The sequence below is a fragment of the Arvicanthis niloticus genome, chromosome 13 (genome assembly GCF_011762505.2).
Source record: "Arvicanthis niloticus isolate mArvNil1 chromosome 13, mArvNil1.pat.X, whole genome shotgun sequence".
NCBI classification, from domain to species: Eukaryota; Metazoa; Chordata; class Mammalia; order Rodentia; family Muridae; genus Arvicanthis; species Arvicanthis niloticus.
In genome coordinates, this window is record NC_047670.1 from 51,050,002 (window position 1) to 51,065,963 (window position 15,962).

The window sequence follows — 15,962 nt, forward strand, 5'->3', positions numbered from 1 at the left end:
CTCTTCTACCTCGAAAACATCTTAAAATGTGTTTCAGAAGGAAAAATTAAAATACCAGCCAAAGGGGCACATGCTGGGATGGCGTTTTTTTTTTTTTAAAGGCACGTAACTCCAAGCCTGTTCATCTGAGTTTGATGCACTCGGACTCATTTAGTGGAAAGCCAAAACTGACTTCCACAAGTCGTTCTCTGATCTTCACGGTCACACTGTCTCACACACGCAACCATACATACAAATAATAAATAAATGTAAAAACAAAAAAAATATTGGTTATGAGGAGGTAAGTAGGGCAATTCAATTTAGCTAATTTTATATGTATATCAACTGTGATGGTAGTGTTAACTTAAAAATAGAGGCACAGAGGGCCGGGCAGTGGTGGCGCACTTCTTTAATCCCAGCACTTGGGAGGCAGAGGCAGGAGGATTTCTGAGTTCGAGACCAGCCTGGTCTACAGAGTGAGTTCCAGGACAGCCAGGGCTACACAGAGAAACCCTGTCTCGAAAAAAACAAAAACAAACAAACAAACAAAAAAATAGAGGCACAGATTTAAAACTACATAAAGTGTGATGGAGCACGCCTTTAATCCCGGTACTCGGAGGCAGAGTCAGGTAGATCTTTGAATTTGAGGCCAGCCTGGTCTATAAGGTGAACTCCCGGGCGGCCAGAGTTACATAGTCTCTGAAAAAACAAGAATCAATCCAAACCAAACCAAACAAATGAACAAAAAAATAGACACAGGCTGAAGAAATGGCTCAGGACATTTGCCAACAAGCCTGATAACTTGAGTTCAATCCCTGCCCCACCCCTGGAACCCAAATAAATGATTGGGGAGAGAACTGGCACACTTGTGTTCTTCCTTAAGGTCAGAATTTATTGGACAATAATACATTCAGAAGGCACAGTGTTTTCCATTGGAACAATATGCTAATAGTCCAGATTTTCTTGATATTGAGCTGAAGCAAACACAAATTATTTTATTACAATCCTAACTATGATTATTAGCTTTGAGATTACGGATTACACATCACACAGTGATCTGTCTGCAGTGCCTACATGTAGGCTGGAGAATGTCTACAGTGGGTTAAAGAGGGTGCAGTGGAATCCAAGGAGTTCCAAAGTGGTCAGAGAGGCAGAAGCAGAAAGCTGATGGGGTGACAGGAGTCCCTGTGGTGGGTGAGAGTCTGGTAACTGTTCTGTGATATTCCCGTCAACCTCATGAACCAATGAGTTTATTGGAGTTACTTACAGGGGTTATGTCACTAAAAGCCCACCCCAGCACGGATGATGACTCGAGAATGCTGGACCCCTGGATCTTTCTGCATGATTTGCAGTTAGTTACGCAGGTCTTCCCTCCTCAGCTGTCCTTACTGCTTATATAATCTGGGGGCAAGAAGGGGGCTTGTGAGTCTGGCATCAGGAACATCTTGAGACTTGTGAGTTGTTAGCTTCCAAAGTCTTAAGGAGCCTCTCCCTCTGAAGTGGAATGTTTCAGAATCTTTTATTTACTCCTTAACAATTTTACGTATGGGTATAATGCATTTTTATTTAATTCACATTTATTAGTTCAGTTATCCCTCTGAGCCTCTCCTAATTCTTATGTCTTTTAAATGGCTCATTGGATATAGTCAGGGTTGCTTGCATGAGCACATGTGTAGGGTCATTTACTGGAGCTTGGGGAACTTCCCACACTGACAGACACTTTCTTCACTGATTACATTTCAAAGAATGATGTAGCCCAGACTTTTAGCTACTTTGTGTGTTCTTTTTTTCTTCCCACCCCTTCACCCCCTAACACTAGATAGGAGAGAAAAAAGAATAGAGAAGGAAGGAGGCACAGTGGACCAGAGTCTAGTACAGCTGTTACCAGCCCCTTCCAGTGTTGGGGGATAGTTTTGTTTTGAGTACCCTAGTTACTTAGAATTTATTCCACAAAAGACGAATTCATTCCATACAAAACCACGGCCTCTTTAAAATGCCTGAGATCTATCAATTTCTATAGGATGACACCATATCTCGCCATAACCTTGTTGCATCCCATTAACAGGCATACCCTGTATGACTACTGGGAAAACTGATGGTGATTTCGTAACCCTGGGCCACCCCTCCTCTGTCTCTGGTGGCACAGTTGGTTTGAGATTAATCCTTACTTTCAAAATGGGCTGTTTCATCATTCTGTCCTCCTGCCTTTTCTGACATCTCTGATCTCACTACCCTCTGGCATAGTTTCTTTCCTCTTTCCTTCTGCAGAAAACTTCCACTTTCTTGCTCAGTCACAGGGACTGAGCCCGTTTGTTCTCCATTTTCTGCCACTTCTTGCCTCCCCAGCGCTTCCATTTCCACCTGCAATTTTTCCACCTGCTCAGCCATTCTCCCAACTTTTTGGAGACAGAATATAGGAATAAAAAAGAAAAAAAAAACCAGAAATTTCCCTCTGGTAGCAAAGCAGGGGACATCTCAGCAGAAGCAACCACATCTTGAAAAAGAATATCCATTTGAAGTGGAAATTTCTGGATACGTCAGGTGATACAGACTCAGGTGGTGCTTTGCTGAGGTAACACCTGTGGGAGGACACGTACATTGGAGAGAGTATAAATAGGACTCAATGGCTAGTGATAGCATGCTTGCATAGCTAGCTCTGCAGTGCTTCATTGGTCTCTTGTCTTCAGCTTTGCTGATCTTTACTTCAGTGACAGAGGCATGGCAGGGAACTTTTTCCATGACCCTGGCTGGTCTTGGTCACTCCTACTGTCTTGTGACAATTGGCTGAGGACTGGAGCTTCCTGCCAGATTGTGCCACTGCTGCTGACTTGTGTTTGGTATCCTGACAAGTGGAAAATGGGATTGCCTCAAGGAACTACTTCTAAACAGGTCCACATCCCCTTGTCCTATTTTCCATCTTCCCTCCCCTACCTTTGGACTTTGGGATAGAAGGGGAGGGGGGTTGAAACATTTGTGAACCCTTATTAAAAGCAGGTTTTTAAAAAATCTAAGCCCACAACCATTCCTTGGTCCCTTGCTGTTTCCTTTACAACATTTAAAAGCAAATTTGCCATTCTACCTAGCTCTAAGTTGCGCACCAAATATTACAGGACTTTTGTGGACCTGCCTGAGATATAGTGATAAAGGAGACTTTTAATATAGTTTAAAGCTTAGGCCTTCTACTGGGGCAGTCTTTCAGCTACGGTTTAAACTTAACCCGGCTCTTCTAACCTATGACCCTCCATGTGGCTAGCTCTATGCCTCTCTGCTCCACTCCTATCCACGTCTGTTCCCTTCTGTGTCTGCTTCTGATTCTTCTGCTTTCCTCCCCTGCCTCACTCTCACCTCCCAGAAGGCCCACCCTCGTCATTCCTGACCCTGCTATTGGCTGTCAGATCTTTATTACAACCATTCAGCAGCAAGCCAACGCCTGATACACCACTAAGATTGCCTTTAGCAGGTGAGGAAGGACAAACATTTACAAAATAGAAAACCTGGTGATGAACCATCGAAATGACAGTATCAGAATTCTGCCAGCACTTAGCTCTCTGCTGGTACAGTATTAACAATTGAAAATACAGAGGCACACCTTAGTATAATGTAAGGACGGTCACCACAACAGAATGGCATGTAAGTCTTTAAATACCTTGCTGCTGTGGGGAAGATTCCTTCACAGTGGGAAACCCTTTCCTAGATTCTCTAGAAAGTTAGAGCAGTTCTACCTGAGGTAATGAGGTAATGCTGAGAGAATAGAAGTAGATGGAGTTTCAGTTACCAGGCTGGGGGTTGCATGGAGAAGAGGGGAAAGGAGGGAAAAAGGAGGGTAGGAAAAGGAAGACAGAGAGGACAGAAGGTCTCCATTAGACATGAGGGGCCAGGAGAATGTGACCGAAGTGAAATGGCCCCTGAGGACATGCTGATGGAACAGAAATAACCCAGGTAGACTCAGTCTGCAAGTACCTGGGAGCACAGCTGGGGAATTAACAGTCTAGTTCTGGGGAAAAAAATAGGCTAGGGTTAATTCCCCCAGTAATTATTCCAAAGCTAAATAAATAATAGTCTGAGTCTCATTCATTTTGGAAGCTAATGGGGTAGAAATTCAATTACTTTACAGTTCATTTCAGTGCAGTTCAGTGAGTGCAGTTGAATGCAGTTCAATTTGTGTAATTCAGAGGCAATTTTTTTCAAGCAGAGCAATTCAGTGAGAAGCCAAGAGAAGCCATCTTCAATCACTTAGCTTGGAGAGGGGTTTGAATGAGAATAGCTCAGTTGAAGCAGCCAGCCACCATTCAAAAAGAACTAGAAAGGGTGAGCTTATTTACCAGTAAGCCTCCAAGATGACAATTATATGTGTTGAATAAACATTACTTTTACATGCATGTAAGCTTGTAGGGCATTTTCTTAGTGATTGATGGGGAAGGGCCCAGTCTGTTTTAAGTGGTGCCATCCCAGTGCTGATGGTCCTGGGTTCTATAAGAAAGAAACATGATCAAGCCACCACGTTGAACAAGCCAGTAAGCAGCATCCCTTGATGGCCTCTGAATTAACTCCTGCTTCCAGGTTCTGGCTCCATTTCAGTTCCTGTCCTGACTTCCTTCAGTCATGAACACTGCTGAGGAAGTGTAAGCCAAATAGACCCTTTCCTGCCCTACTTGGCTTTTCGTTGTGGGCTTTCATCGAAGCAGTAGAAACCCCAAGACAAATTGGTGCCAATTGTGGGGTGTTGCTGTGACAGACAAGGCTGTTTGTGGGGAGGCTGTGGAAAGTGTTTAGTGCTTAGTGAACTGCTCTGCAAGAGCTTGGAACATAAGACTGTTGAGGGCAGCGCCGAAGATGGAGACCTGGCTTGGTAAGTATCAGAGGGAAGCTTAGATTCCTTTGGGACCATTTGTTATTTTGAATTAAGATTCTGTGATTCAGGTTAGCAGAGGCTAAAGGATCAGCAGTGATGAACAAGATACCAGAACTACTAAAGTGAAACCTTTGTTTCGCTGTGAATACTGGGTGCTGGTCAGCTGCAACTGAGGAATTAGTGATGATTAAGAAGAAACTAACGGGCTGGTGAGATGGCTCAGCAGTTAAGAGCACTGATTGCTCTTCCAGAAGTCATGAGTTCAAATCCCAGCAACCACATGGTAGCTCACAACCAGCCATAATGAGATCTGATGCCCTCTTATGGAGTGTCTGAAGACAGCTACAGCGTATTCACATAAATAAAACAAATAATTAAAAAAAAAAAAAAAAGAAGAAGAAGAAGAAACTAGCATCACTGAGGTAAAATCTTCTAAGAATTTCCTAAGAGCTACACAGAAACTGTGTCCCAGAAACAGCCAATGTTATACCTCATGCTGGCAGCTGAATTTGACAGCATAAGAGTTACCCAGGTGGTACTGGTTTCAAAGGCATGAAGGGGTCATGGAGAGCAGCTGAGGCTTGGCACTGTGAGAGGGCAGGGGAGGCCAGTTGAGAACATGCAGTTTCAGTGGCAGAGTTTTTAAAAACAGTATATAAAATACAGAGATAAACCCACACAGTTTTTTTGTTAAGACCTAGATGACTCTTAAGGTTGTACCTTCCATGAAGCTGAAGAGACTACTCAGGAGCAAGCAGTTGGTGCTCTTCCAAAGGATCCTGGTTCGATTCCCAGCACCCACATGGCAAAGAACTGTGTCTATAACCCCATTTCAAGGGAAATCTAATGTCCTCTTCTGGTCTCCAGGAACACTAAGCACACATATGGTGCACAGACATACACGCAAGCAAATACGAAAACACAATAAAATAAAGCTCTGCCTCGATCAGTGAGCTTGGCATTCTAGGTTCTCACCTGACTTTGCAAGGTCACTAAATAAACTTCCTCGATTTCACTACTCTGAGTCTCCAGTGGATTATTACAAAGATGTTGTTATGTCTTTAGGCATATTGGCTCAAAGTTGTCCCTCCACCACAGGCATACACACATACAATAATGATAAAGATGTTCTAAACGCCCAAAACTAAAACCAAAAGCCTCATACAGAACCATCACTAACAACCAACAAGAAACCTTTACTAAAAGCTCTCTAAAGGGCCTGCCTTTACCCAGCTCTTCCAAAGAAGTCTGGCGACATCTACTGCCTGGCCTCGCCGCTAATCCCACACCCACGTGCGCAAACAGGGTTCTCGGCCACCGCGTCTGCGCGCTGGGTCCTCCGGCTGACCACAGGAATCTGGCCCGGAAGTCTGTGACACGGAGACGGCCCCGGCCCCCATGCTTATCCTAGAGTGCCTACGGATGTCCTCCGGGCGGAGCCTCGGGCAGCTTCCGGCCGGGGCGTGCGGCGGCGCTGCGGGCTTTGTGGCCGCCCGGGGTTGCGCGCCTGGATGCGGCTCGGCTTGGTTCCGCGCCATCCTTTCGCTGCCGGGCTCCGGGTGAGTGAGGCGGCGCGGCTCGCACCGGTGGGCGGGCTCGTGGCCGGCGGGGCTCAGCGAGTTGGTTGGTGTCCCGGGCCGGCTGCACTTCGCTTTTGCAGGTGTCCGCAGCTCCTCGCTTGGTTCGGGCCGGAGCCTTGCGTCTCGTCGCCGAGCTGAGGGTGGTAGATGCTTAGACAGGTCGTCCGCGGACATCGAGTCCCTCAAGCGGTGCACACTCAGCCTCGGCGCCTGCAGGTCAGACCTCCGAGCCGCTGCTTGAAGGCTAGCTGCTCAGGTGATGGAATGCAGGTGCGCACAACACTGCTGTTCGGCTTGGACCTTGCCCTCCTGCCTTATGCCTTCCTTTCCTCAGTCCTTTCGGCTTCTGTCCGAGGAGATGCAGTGCGGGCACCCCAGTGCTTCAGGGGTTGAAGATAATATGTGTGTTGGGCAGAATCAGCTCCATATGACCTGAAGGAGGATTCTCAGGCGGGGGTCAGGTGTCAGCCAAGCAATCCTAGCTATTTCACGAAGTGTCTGACAAGTGTCTATGACATCTCTGTGATAATGCTGGGGACATTTAATTCTCTTTGCACCCTACCTCACCGTGGTCCAGGAGTTCCCAGGTCTTGAGTGGTATGCTAGGGTTTCCCGGGGTGTTAGCAGGAGAACAGATCTAAACTCAAGTAGTCTCTAGGTGGAGCTGATCTTTGCAGTCGCCCAAGTGCACTCACAGACATCGTTTCTCTGAGACCCGTCCCAATGAAAGAAACAAATGTCTTCTGCTCACGAAGAAATCAAACCCCGATCTCCCCACACACATACATGTCAAGTTTTAAGGCAGAGAGCAGATCTTCGTTACCGTCACGGATGTGGTATTGTATCTCTTTTAATACTTGGCATAATGATGGCATTCTTTTTCATGAGAGGTACAGAGAAACTTCACAAGCCGACACGTACAGCTCTGAACATTCCTGGAGGCTTGAGGGGTGGATTTCTGGTTCTGGAATACTTTGGAGGATGATATTTAGAGAGGGTAGACCTGGAAAAGGCCCCTCGACAAGACTTCATGATCTGATCTGGAAGTGCAAGGGATGTCAGATAAGCAGCGGGCTAGAACACTCAGAGTGGTGTCCCGGAAGTAAATCACAGAGCCCTTTTGATGTTCTGTTGGCTTATGGAAAATGGCTACTGAAAGGCCCCTGGGCTTGTGATGAAAAGAAGATTGTGTCAGCTGGAGATCTTGTGTGTAGGTACTAGGGGTAGAGGTTGGAATAGCAGTGCTAAGAGAGCAGCCAGCCACTGGTTCTATTCTTTTTGACCTCAAATAAGCATGCTTTGCACACACACAGCGCCCAGCTACCTCCACAGCTGCAGCGACACATCCACAGGTTGCTATGGAAGCGATGTCGAGGCCCACCTGCCTGCCTATTCCCAAGGTTGAAGCTATGCAAACTTTCCTGTTCCTATTTTACTTCATGTGTAAGGGTGTGTAATGTTGGTTTTTTATTTTACTACCTCCATCTGCTAGCTTGTCCTGAAAGCTAGTCCTAGAAGCTTCTAGCCTCTGTACAGTCCAATCTAGGCCTAAGATGTTTTCAGCCTCTGAGACTTGCTGCTGAAAAAGCTCCACCCTTTTTAGTTCTTTGTGGACTGTCCTGATTGGTTTAACTCAGCCGTTCTATATCAAACGTGTCTCCCAGCTGACTGATTTAATCTAGCTTCTGAATTGCTCTGCCTGGTCCCTAACTCTGGTACTCTGTTCTAATCTTCTGGCTTGCTCTCTCTCCAACCTGTCTGTAAAACTCTCCCTGTAAAACTGCCTCTCTTCTTTCTCTATCCTGTCCCTTAAGTAGTTTCCCTTTCCTTTCTCTTCTAGTGAGAGTCGGGCATATCCTATTCTGCCAAATCTTTCTTGATTTGTCACTTTGCCACTCAGACATCATTTTCAAACATGGGAGCTTCCTTGTACAAACTATCTTTACCTTCATTGTTTGGGATTAAAGGTGTGTGCCAAGGATGTGTCTGTATTCCAGCCAGAGGGAGTAAAGGTGTGTGCTAAGGTTGAGCTACACCATAACACAATCTTGCCTCATGAGTGTTTTGCCTGCTTGTTAGTCATGTGTGTACCTGGTACCCTCAGAAGCCAGAAGACGGCATTGTATCCCCTAGAACTTGAATCACAGAGTTTTGAGCTGCTGTGTGGGTTCTGGACTTGAACCCAGGTGCTCTGGAAAAGCAGTCAATACTGTTAACTGCTCAGCCATCTCTGTCACTCCAAATTCTGATTTTGAGATAAATATTTCTTCAAGCAGATGTATTTTATTTAAGAAACTTCCCTTAAAATAAAAAATTGTAAAAGTCACAGAGAGGCACACGTGGTTCTAAGCTATTCTTGTAAACAGCCGCAGGCTTGTGTCCGGGTACAATTGTCATTTTAAGTCTGATATAAGGGGCTGAGGTGTAGTTCACTGGTAGAGCAATTGCTGAGCATGCATAATATCCTGAGGTCCATCCTTAGCGCTACATAAAATAATAAAAGTCAGAAGGGATTAGTGATTTCTAAAATAAATCACATGTCCATTTTCCCTTTTTTTTCCTAAACATTCAGTTTCAATGTACAGAATTCTTAATAATACCAATTCTGTCTATCTCTAAGTGAAATACTCTACACATCCAATATGTGCTTATGAAGGATAAAGTCTCTCAAGCCAGGACATGGACTCTGAGGGTGACAGACCTGACTGGGCTAATGATCTTGGTTGGTCTCCTTTCTCTACCAGGCTATTTTCCCTCTGTAAGTAGTGCAGCATCTACTCTGGGACACACGTGAGACTCTGCAGGTCCTTTCCAATCACTGTGGCGGGCTGGGTTGCCTTGGACTTCCTTATGCTGAATGCCAGTGAGACTCTGGTGCCACGGGCTGGCAGCACTGCCTTGCTGTAGCTTTAGCGGTTCTGAAGCTTAAAGCTTGCATGGAGCAGAATAGAGCACTGGCCCCTGGGAACAGCCAGCTCTTAGAAGGGGTGATGGGAAACGTTGAGCTCAAATGTCTTAGGATTTCACACTGTGAAGAGACACCATGATCAAGGCAACTTTTGTAAGTGACAATATTTACCCGGGGCTGGCTTATAGGTTCAAAGGTTCAGTCCATTATTATCAAGGTGAGAGCATGGCAGCATCTAAGCAGGCATGGTGCTGCAGGAGCTGAAAGTTCCACATATTGTTCCAAAGGCAAACAGAAGAATACTATCTTCCAAGCAGCTAGCAGGAGGGTCTCTTAAAGCCCACCCCCACAGTGACACACTTCCTCCAACAAGGTCACCCCTACTCCAACAAGGCCACACCTCCTAATAGTGCCACTCCCTGGCCAAGCATATTTACCACAGTTGTCTAGTAAGTGACTCAAGTGTTTCTGCTAATTCACCTACATACTTGGGGAAGAATGCTGGTAGGAGAGGTTAGGAGATCCTTCAAGGTTTTAAAATAGAAAGTCACCATTTCACTTATGCTTTGAAAGGGTCAGCCTGCTGGCTTTGTAGAAGAGCAGTGGAAGAAGGGAGTGTGAAGACAGGTTAGAAGATTGTCACCCTAGTGCCTTGAGAAATAGCACTAGAGGGCGCATTGAGACAGGAGCAGGGTGTACAGTAACGGCCCAGCCTACAGGTGAGCCAGCGCACTGGATGTGGGGCGTGAATAAAAGTAAGGGAATGAAAGGTTACTGTATGATTACGGCTTGAACAAGTGCAAGTGGTGGAGATTCCACTGTGGAAGGGGCAGATTGAGCAGACATCAGAGTGTAGACCCCTGAGATTTAGACAGCCAAGAAAGCCCAAGAGAAGGAAGGCATCAGGTTGGGAGCTGGTCAAATGTGGAGGTTGAGGAAGAGCCCAGTTTCAGGAGGAAAACATTCTGGGCGGTAGATACCGTCACTCTGCTAAGGTAGGTCAGTAGAGATGGAGGCAGGGCTCCACTGTCTTTACTGAACACTGGGAGGAGGTATCTGGTGAGGGAGAAAGCTAGTAGAGGCTGTCCCAAGAGCATTGTGACAAGGTGACTTCATGAGTAAGAAGTGACTGGATGACAGGCACTGCTGGAAGTGGGGTTGAATAAGTGGCCAGCGTGGGTGACAGGATAGACCGTTGTGAGAGTCTGACCTCAGTGAGGTCCTATCCATAAGAAAGGAGAGGAGGGGCTGGAGAGATGGCTCAGAGGTTAAGAGCACTGGCAGCTCTACCAGAGGTCCTGAGTTCAATTCCCAGTATGTTATGGTTATACAGTATGTATGGTTATACAGTGGCTCACAGCCATCTGTAATGAGATCTGGTGCCCTCTTCTGGCCTGCAGGCATACATATAGGTAGAATGCTGTATACATAATAAATATATGTCTTTTTAAAAAAGAAAAAGAAAAGAGAGGAGATGTAAAAATAAACTCAGTGACCATTGAGTGTCATTGTGAAGGAGAGTAGGGACAGTAGCTGGAGAGGAACTAGAACTTAGGTATTTGTGTTCCTTGAGGTAGGATATTGATATGTTCCCCAGAGTAGTTGATGCTCTTGCCTCAGCCTTCAGAGAAGTTGAGACTAGATACATGTACCATTTAGTTTTTTAAATGAGATGCTGATACTCTACCTACAGGATGTCAAGGCCCTCTTGTTCCCTACTCTGTCACTTCCAGCTTTCTTTCTCCAGTTATGTGGCAGTGCTAGCATTACTGTATGCTGATTTGAAATGGCAGGCTAGAGGAGCAGAGAAGCTTTTATCTAAAGAGGGAGGGAGTGATGGCTGGACAAGATGGGATGGGAGAAGGTCTAGAGCAAGGGGAGGTGAGGACCTTCTTTCAGGTCAAGTATAGCTTGACTCATGAAACAAGAGGGAGGTAGACTGATGGGGACACAGGTCAGTGGTGGAAGCGGCCATTCCTGTCTCCCTGCCTTTCCTCTCTCGTTGAAGTAAGGGTTAAGGGGTAGGAAAAAGTATTAGATATTTTAAAAACTTACTTTATGTATATGAGTGTTTTACGTGTGTGTGTGTGTGTATCACATGTGGTCCTGGTGCCCACAGAAGTCAGACTATGACATCTTATTCCCTGGAACTGAAGTCACAGACAGTTATGAGCTCCCATTGGTTTGTGTGCTGGGAACCTGCGTCCTCTGCAAGAATAGCAAGTACCCTTAACCTCTGAGTTGTCTCTACAGCTCCAGTGATGAATTTAAATTAAAAAAAAAAGGGGGGGGGAGAGTTGGGAGAGTGTAGAACATGGCTGACACACCCTTAGAGTATCAGGACTGTCAGTGTAGAGAGCAAGAGTTCAGACAGATCTAAAACAGGTGGATGTAGCCAGAGCTGATCTCCCACAAGGTGATGGGAAGAAAAGGGCAGGTGAGTTGCAGGAAAGGATTCTATACCACTTCCTCACTGCGGGTACGAAATCAAAGAATGCTTGAATGTCGTAAAATGTTGTAGTTGCCAGAGTGATAGCATACACCTTTAATCTCAGCGCTGGGGAGGCAGAAGCATGTGAATCTCAGTGAGTTTGAAATCAACTTGGTCCATATTGTGAGTTCTAAGCCAGCCAGTGCCACAGAGCTAAGCCACCCTGCTTTAAAGAGAAAATGTGTAATGATTGCATGCTATCTACTCACAGCTTCTGTACTTTAAATCATCTCTGTTACTTATCACACCTAACAGCTTGGTCCATATTGTGAGTTCTAAGCCAGCCAGTGCCACAGAGTAAGACCCTGCTTTAAAGAGAAAATGTGTAATGATTGCATGCTATCTACTCACAGCTTCTGTCCTTTAAATCATCTCTGTTACTTATCACACCTAACACATTGTGACAGGTTGGTAAGTATGCTGTTTTCAAGGAATAATGATCCTCCCCCCCAAAAGGGACATGCTCGTGTTTGGTACAGATATAGGTAGGTGTGTGTGTGTGTGTGTGTGTGTGTGTTTGCTTGTTTTTGTTTTCTTAATTTTTTTATCTGAGGTGGGCTAACTTTTGGGTACAGAACTCAACCATTTTGGGGGCTAACTATGTATAAAGTGTGAGCATTGTGTCAGTGAGGCCTAGGACAGGAACCACTGGCATCATTCCAGTCATCAAGGGATTTCACGGAGGCTGCTGAAAGGGTGAGAAATTAGAAGTGTGGAGATTCTAACTGGGTTCTTGGCTTCAGGCTCAGTCGCTGTAGGTTGGAAATGCTGCTAGCACTGAGGCCGTGCATGCTACAAATAGTCTAGAGTGGCATGTGCCCTGGGTAGGGACAAGATATAAATCACAAGACGCAGAATGTGAATGAGGGTGGTGGGCAGTAGAATTGATAGATTTTATTTGAGTGATCTTGGAATTATATGTCTTGATTTTTAAGTAGAGTCCTGACTATATTCCTATCCCTCTGTCACCCACACAGGACACAAGTTAGATGAGTGCTGTGTAGCATAGCCTGTTTGTCCTAAGGTTGAACATATCACAGGTAGGGCCGTAGGAAGCCTTCCCATGTGGGTGGCTGATCGGGGCTCAATGAAAGCTGGTAACAGTGAAGGGCAGAAACGTGGGCAGAGGAAATTATTCCTCTCTCAGATGGATGGCGGTTTAACTTTATACCTTCTGCTAGTTCAGCAGCTTCTTGTTAACAAAGGGGAAAGACCAGCTTCTTTTCTCATTGCAGATTCTACTGTAGGAGCTGGTGGCAAGAAGATCCTGAAAGCCTGAATTTTCTGGGAATGAAAATTCACATACGATGATGTCAGACAAACTCACAGTGCTGGAGCCCTCTGCCTCTGTGTCTGGAGAGTTTCATGAAGACAGATTGGTACAGCTATTGGGGAACCCAGAAAAGCAGAGCCTGGAGAGTCCCTCCTCCCAGGATGGGGGTTTCACTCAGATGACAGTGACCCACTGGAAGATTCAAACAGGAGACACAGCTCAAATGTGTAGTAAGTCAGGAAGAAATCCCATTCTCAACTCAAACCTTCTTATACTTCAGAGAGAGCTTATAGAAGGGGAGACCCATTCCTGTGGTGTTGGTGGCAAAAACTTTCCATTTAATTCAGATGTAGTTCCACATCAGATTTCTCACACAGGGGAGAAGCCTTATAAATGTGATCATTGTGGGAAAGGCTTCAGCCAAACCTCCCTCCTCACTGAACACCAAAGAGTTCACACTGGGGACAGACTCTATGTGTGCAATGTGTGTGGGAAAGACTTCATTCACTACGCAAACCTAATGGAGCATCAGCATGTCCATACAGGAGAAAAGCTGTTCAAGTGTGCACAGTGTGAAAAAGCATTTTGTCACAGTTCAGACCTGCTTCGGCACCAGAGAATTCATACCAGAGAGAGGCCTTTTGAATGCAAAGAGTGTGGGAAAGGCTTCAGTCAGAGCTCCTTACTCATTCGACATCAAAGAATCCACACAGGAGAAAGACCCTATGAGTGTAATGAGTGTGGAAAATCCTTCATTCGGAGCTCAAGCCTTATCCGGCATTACCAGATCCACACAGAAGTTAAGCAGTATGAGTGCAGAGACTGTGGCAAAGCCTTCCGACACCGCTCAGACCTCATTGAGCACCAGAGAATTCACACTGGAGAGAGACCCTTTGAGTGCCACGAGTGTGGGAAGGCTTTTATTCGAAGCTCAAAGCTCATTCAGCATCAGAGAATTCATACTGGAGAACGGCCTTATGTATGCAATGAGTGTGGAAAGCGTTTCAGTCAGACATCCAACTTCACCCAGCACCAGAGAATCCATAGTGGAGAAAAACTCTATGAGTGTAACGAATGTGGGAAGGCGTTCTTTCTGAGCTCATACCTTATACGACACCAGAAAATCCACACTGGGGAACGGGTATATGAATGTAAAGAGTGTGGGAAGGCTTTTCTGCAGAAGGCCCACCTCACTGAGCATCAGAAGATCCACACTGGAGACAGACCCTTTGAGTGCAAAGACTGTGGGAAAGCCTTCATCCAGAGTTCTAAGTTATTGCTGCATCAGATTGTTCATACTGGAGAGAAGCCCTATGTGTGTAGTTACTGTGGGAAAGGCTTTATTCAGAGATCCAACTTCCTTCAGCACCAGAAGATGCACACTGAAGAGAAGCTCTACAAGTACAGTCAGCATGGGAAAGATCTTACCCCACCCCCAGATCTTGTCCACCAGGAGGATCTTTCCCTGAGTGAGACCTCCGTTCATTTAGGAGAGAGGTCTACAGATCAGGAGTGTTGTGGAGATAATTTATAAGATGGTCACTCTGAGCCAGGTGGTGCTTGTAAACAGTCATACTTAGGACATATATGGCCTTGAAGATGTGGATTGTCAGTTTTTCAAGTCATAGATGGGCTAGTTTTAGTCTGTTGTCTGTCATCAGGGCAGGCAAGCTGAAGGACCGGACATCTGATCTTGAGCTGTACACTGAGGAAGAGCCTCTAGAGAATTTTCAACACACTCTCAAGTTAAATCCTTTCAGAGAAGAGCTGTATTATTACTTGAGAAATGGTTCCCCTTCTGAAAGGGGCTTTCCTCATGCAAAACTACAAGTTGGTTCCCTGTTGTCTGGAACTCATCTCTGAGCCATGGGGTTTAGTCTCTGGCCTTTGCTTCCTCAACTGTTTGACGCCTGGTAATGCAGTGGATGTGTATTGCCACTCACATCCCCAGGCTGCCCCCACTCCTGTCCTGGTGTGTCTCCCAGTCACTCCTGATTATTCAGTGGGGCCTCTCTTAGGCATCATGCCCAAAAGTGCTTTCCTCGTACTGAGCTGGGTTTGTGTCTTGTGCTTCTGTTGCTCAGTGCTTACCATTGCTACTGTACTTGCTGTTAAATACCACAGTTAGGAATTTCCTCTTTCCCATTATGCTGTTCCCTGAGGACAGTAATGATGTGTCATTGATTCCTGTCTCCCTAGTGTCTCGCACATAACAATAAACAAAACCCCCAAGTCTGTGTAATTGACATCCTTTGTCTGTCTGGTTGTTTGTTTGTTTGTTTTTTGTTGCTGTTGTTGTTTTGAGACAGGGTCTTACCATGTGGCCCAGGCTAGCCTCAAGCTCACAGCCTACCCTTAGCCTCCTGAGAACTGGGACTACGGATGTGTGCTCCAAAGTTGCCACCATTCTGTGTTGCTGTTTTTAAATTTGTGGATGTTCTTTTTTCATCAGTGTGATCTGTTTACTAGGAAGTGCTGACCTCAAGTCCTGTTGTTACCTGTTCCTGTTAAGAGTTGCTGACAGTCTCCTGTCTGCAGTTATTGCCCACCAGGTGTGACGCAGTCTCATTCAGAGGTGGCCACTGTACTCTGAGGACAGTGCCCTCACACCTACCTCACCTTTCCTGCTTTAACAGCTGCAGGCCCAACTGCCTCTTTCAGCATCGCTTGTTTGAAAATGTATTTTCCAAAGCTATGAGGAGTAGTTTTAGCTATTCGAAAGATGAGAGGAAGAAGGTGCCATGTGTTCTAAGTGGAGTGTGCTGAGGAAGCCAGACATCACAGAACAGTGAGTGAAGGGCTCCAGTCCTTGAAAAAGCCCTAGATAAGGTAGATAAGGCCATAATTAGTGGCACTATGGATTTAGGAAGGCTCATCAA

The 15,962-nt window shown here is 45.8% G+C and overlaps 1 protein-coding gene across 2 annotated transcripts; it reads left to right on the top strand.

Moving 5' to 3' along the window:
* The first annotated feature begins 6,203 nt into the window (after positions 1-6,203).
* Positions 6,204-15,329, top strand: Znf623 (zinc finger protein 623). 2 transcript variants are annotated; one of them, XM_076912276.1, is made up of 3 exons: positions 6,261-6,390; positions 6,492-6,681; positions 13,046-15,329. In XM_076912276.1, the coding sequence occupies exon 3, from the start codon at positions 13,118-13,120 to the stop codon at positions 14,615-14,617; it is 1,500 nt and encodes a 499-aa protein (XP_076768391.1). In that variant the 5' UTR covers positions 6,261-6,390; positions 6,492-6,681; positions 13,046-13,117; the 3' UTR covers positions 14,618-15,329. The 2 variants fall into 2 exon arrangements, with proteins under 2 accessions (XP_034373427.1, XP_076768391.1); XM_034517536.3 differs by lacking the exon at positions 6,492-6,681 and having other exon boundaries at positions 6,204-6,390.
* Positions 15,330-15,962: the final 633 nt, after the last annotated feature.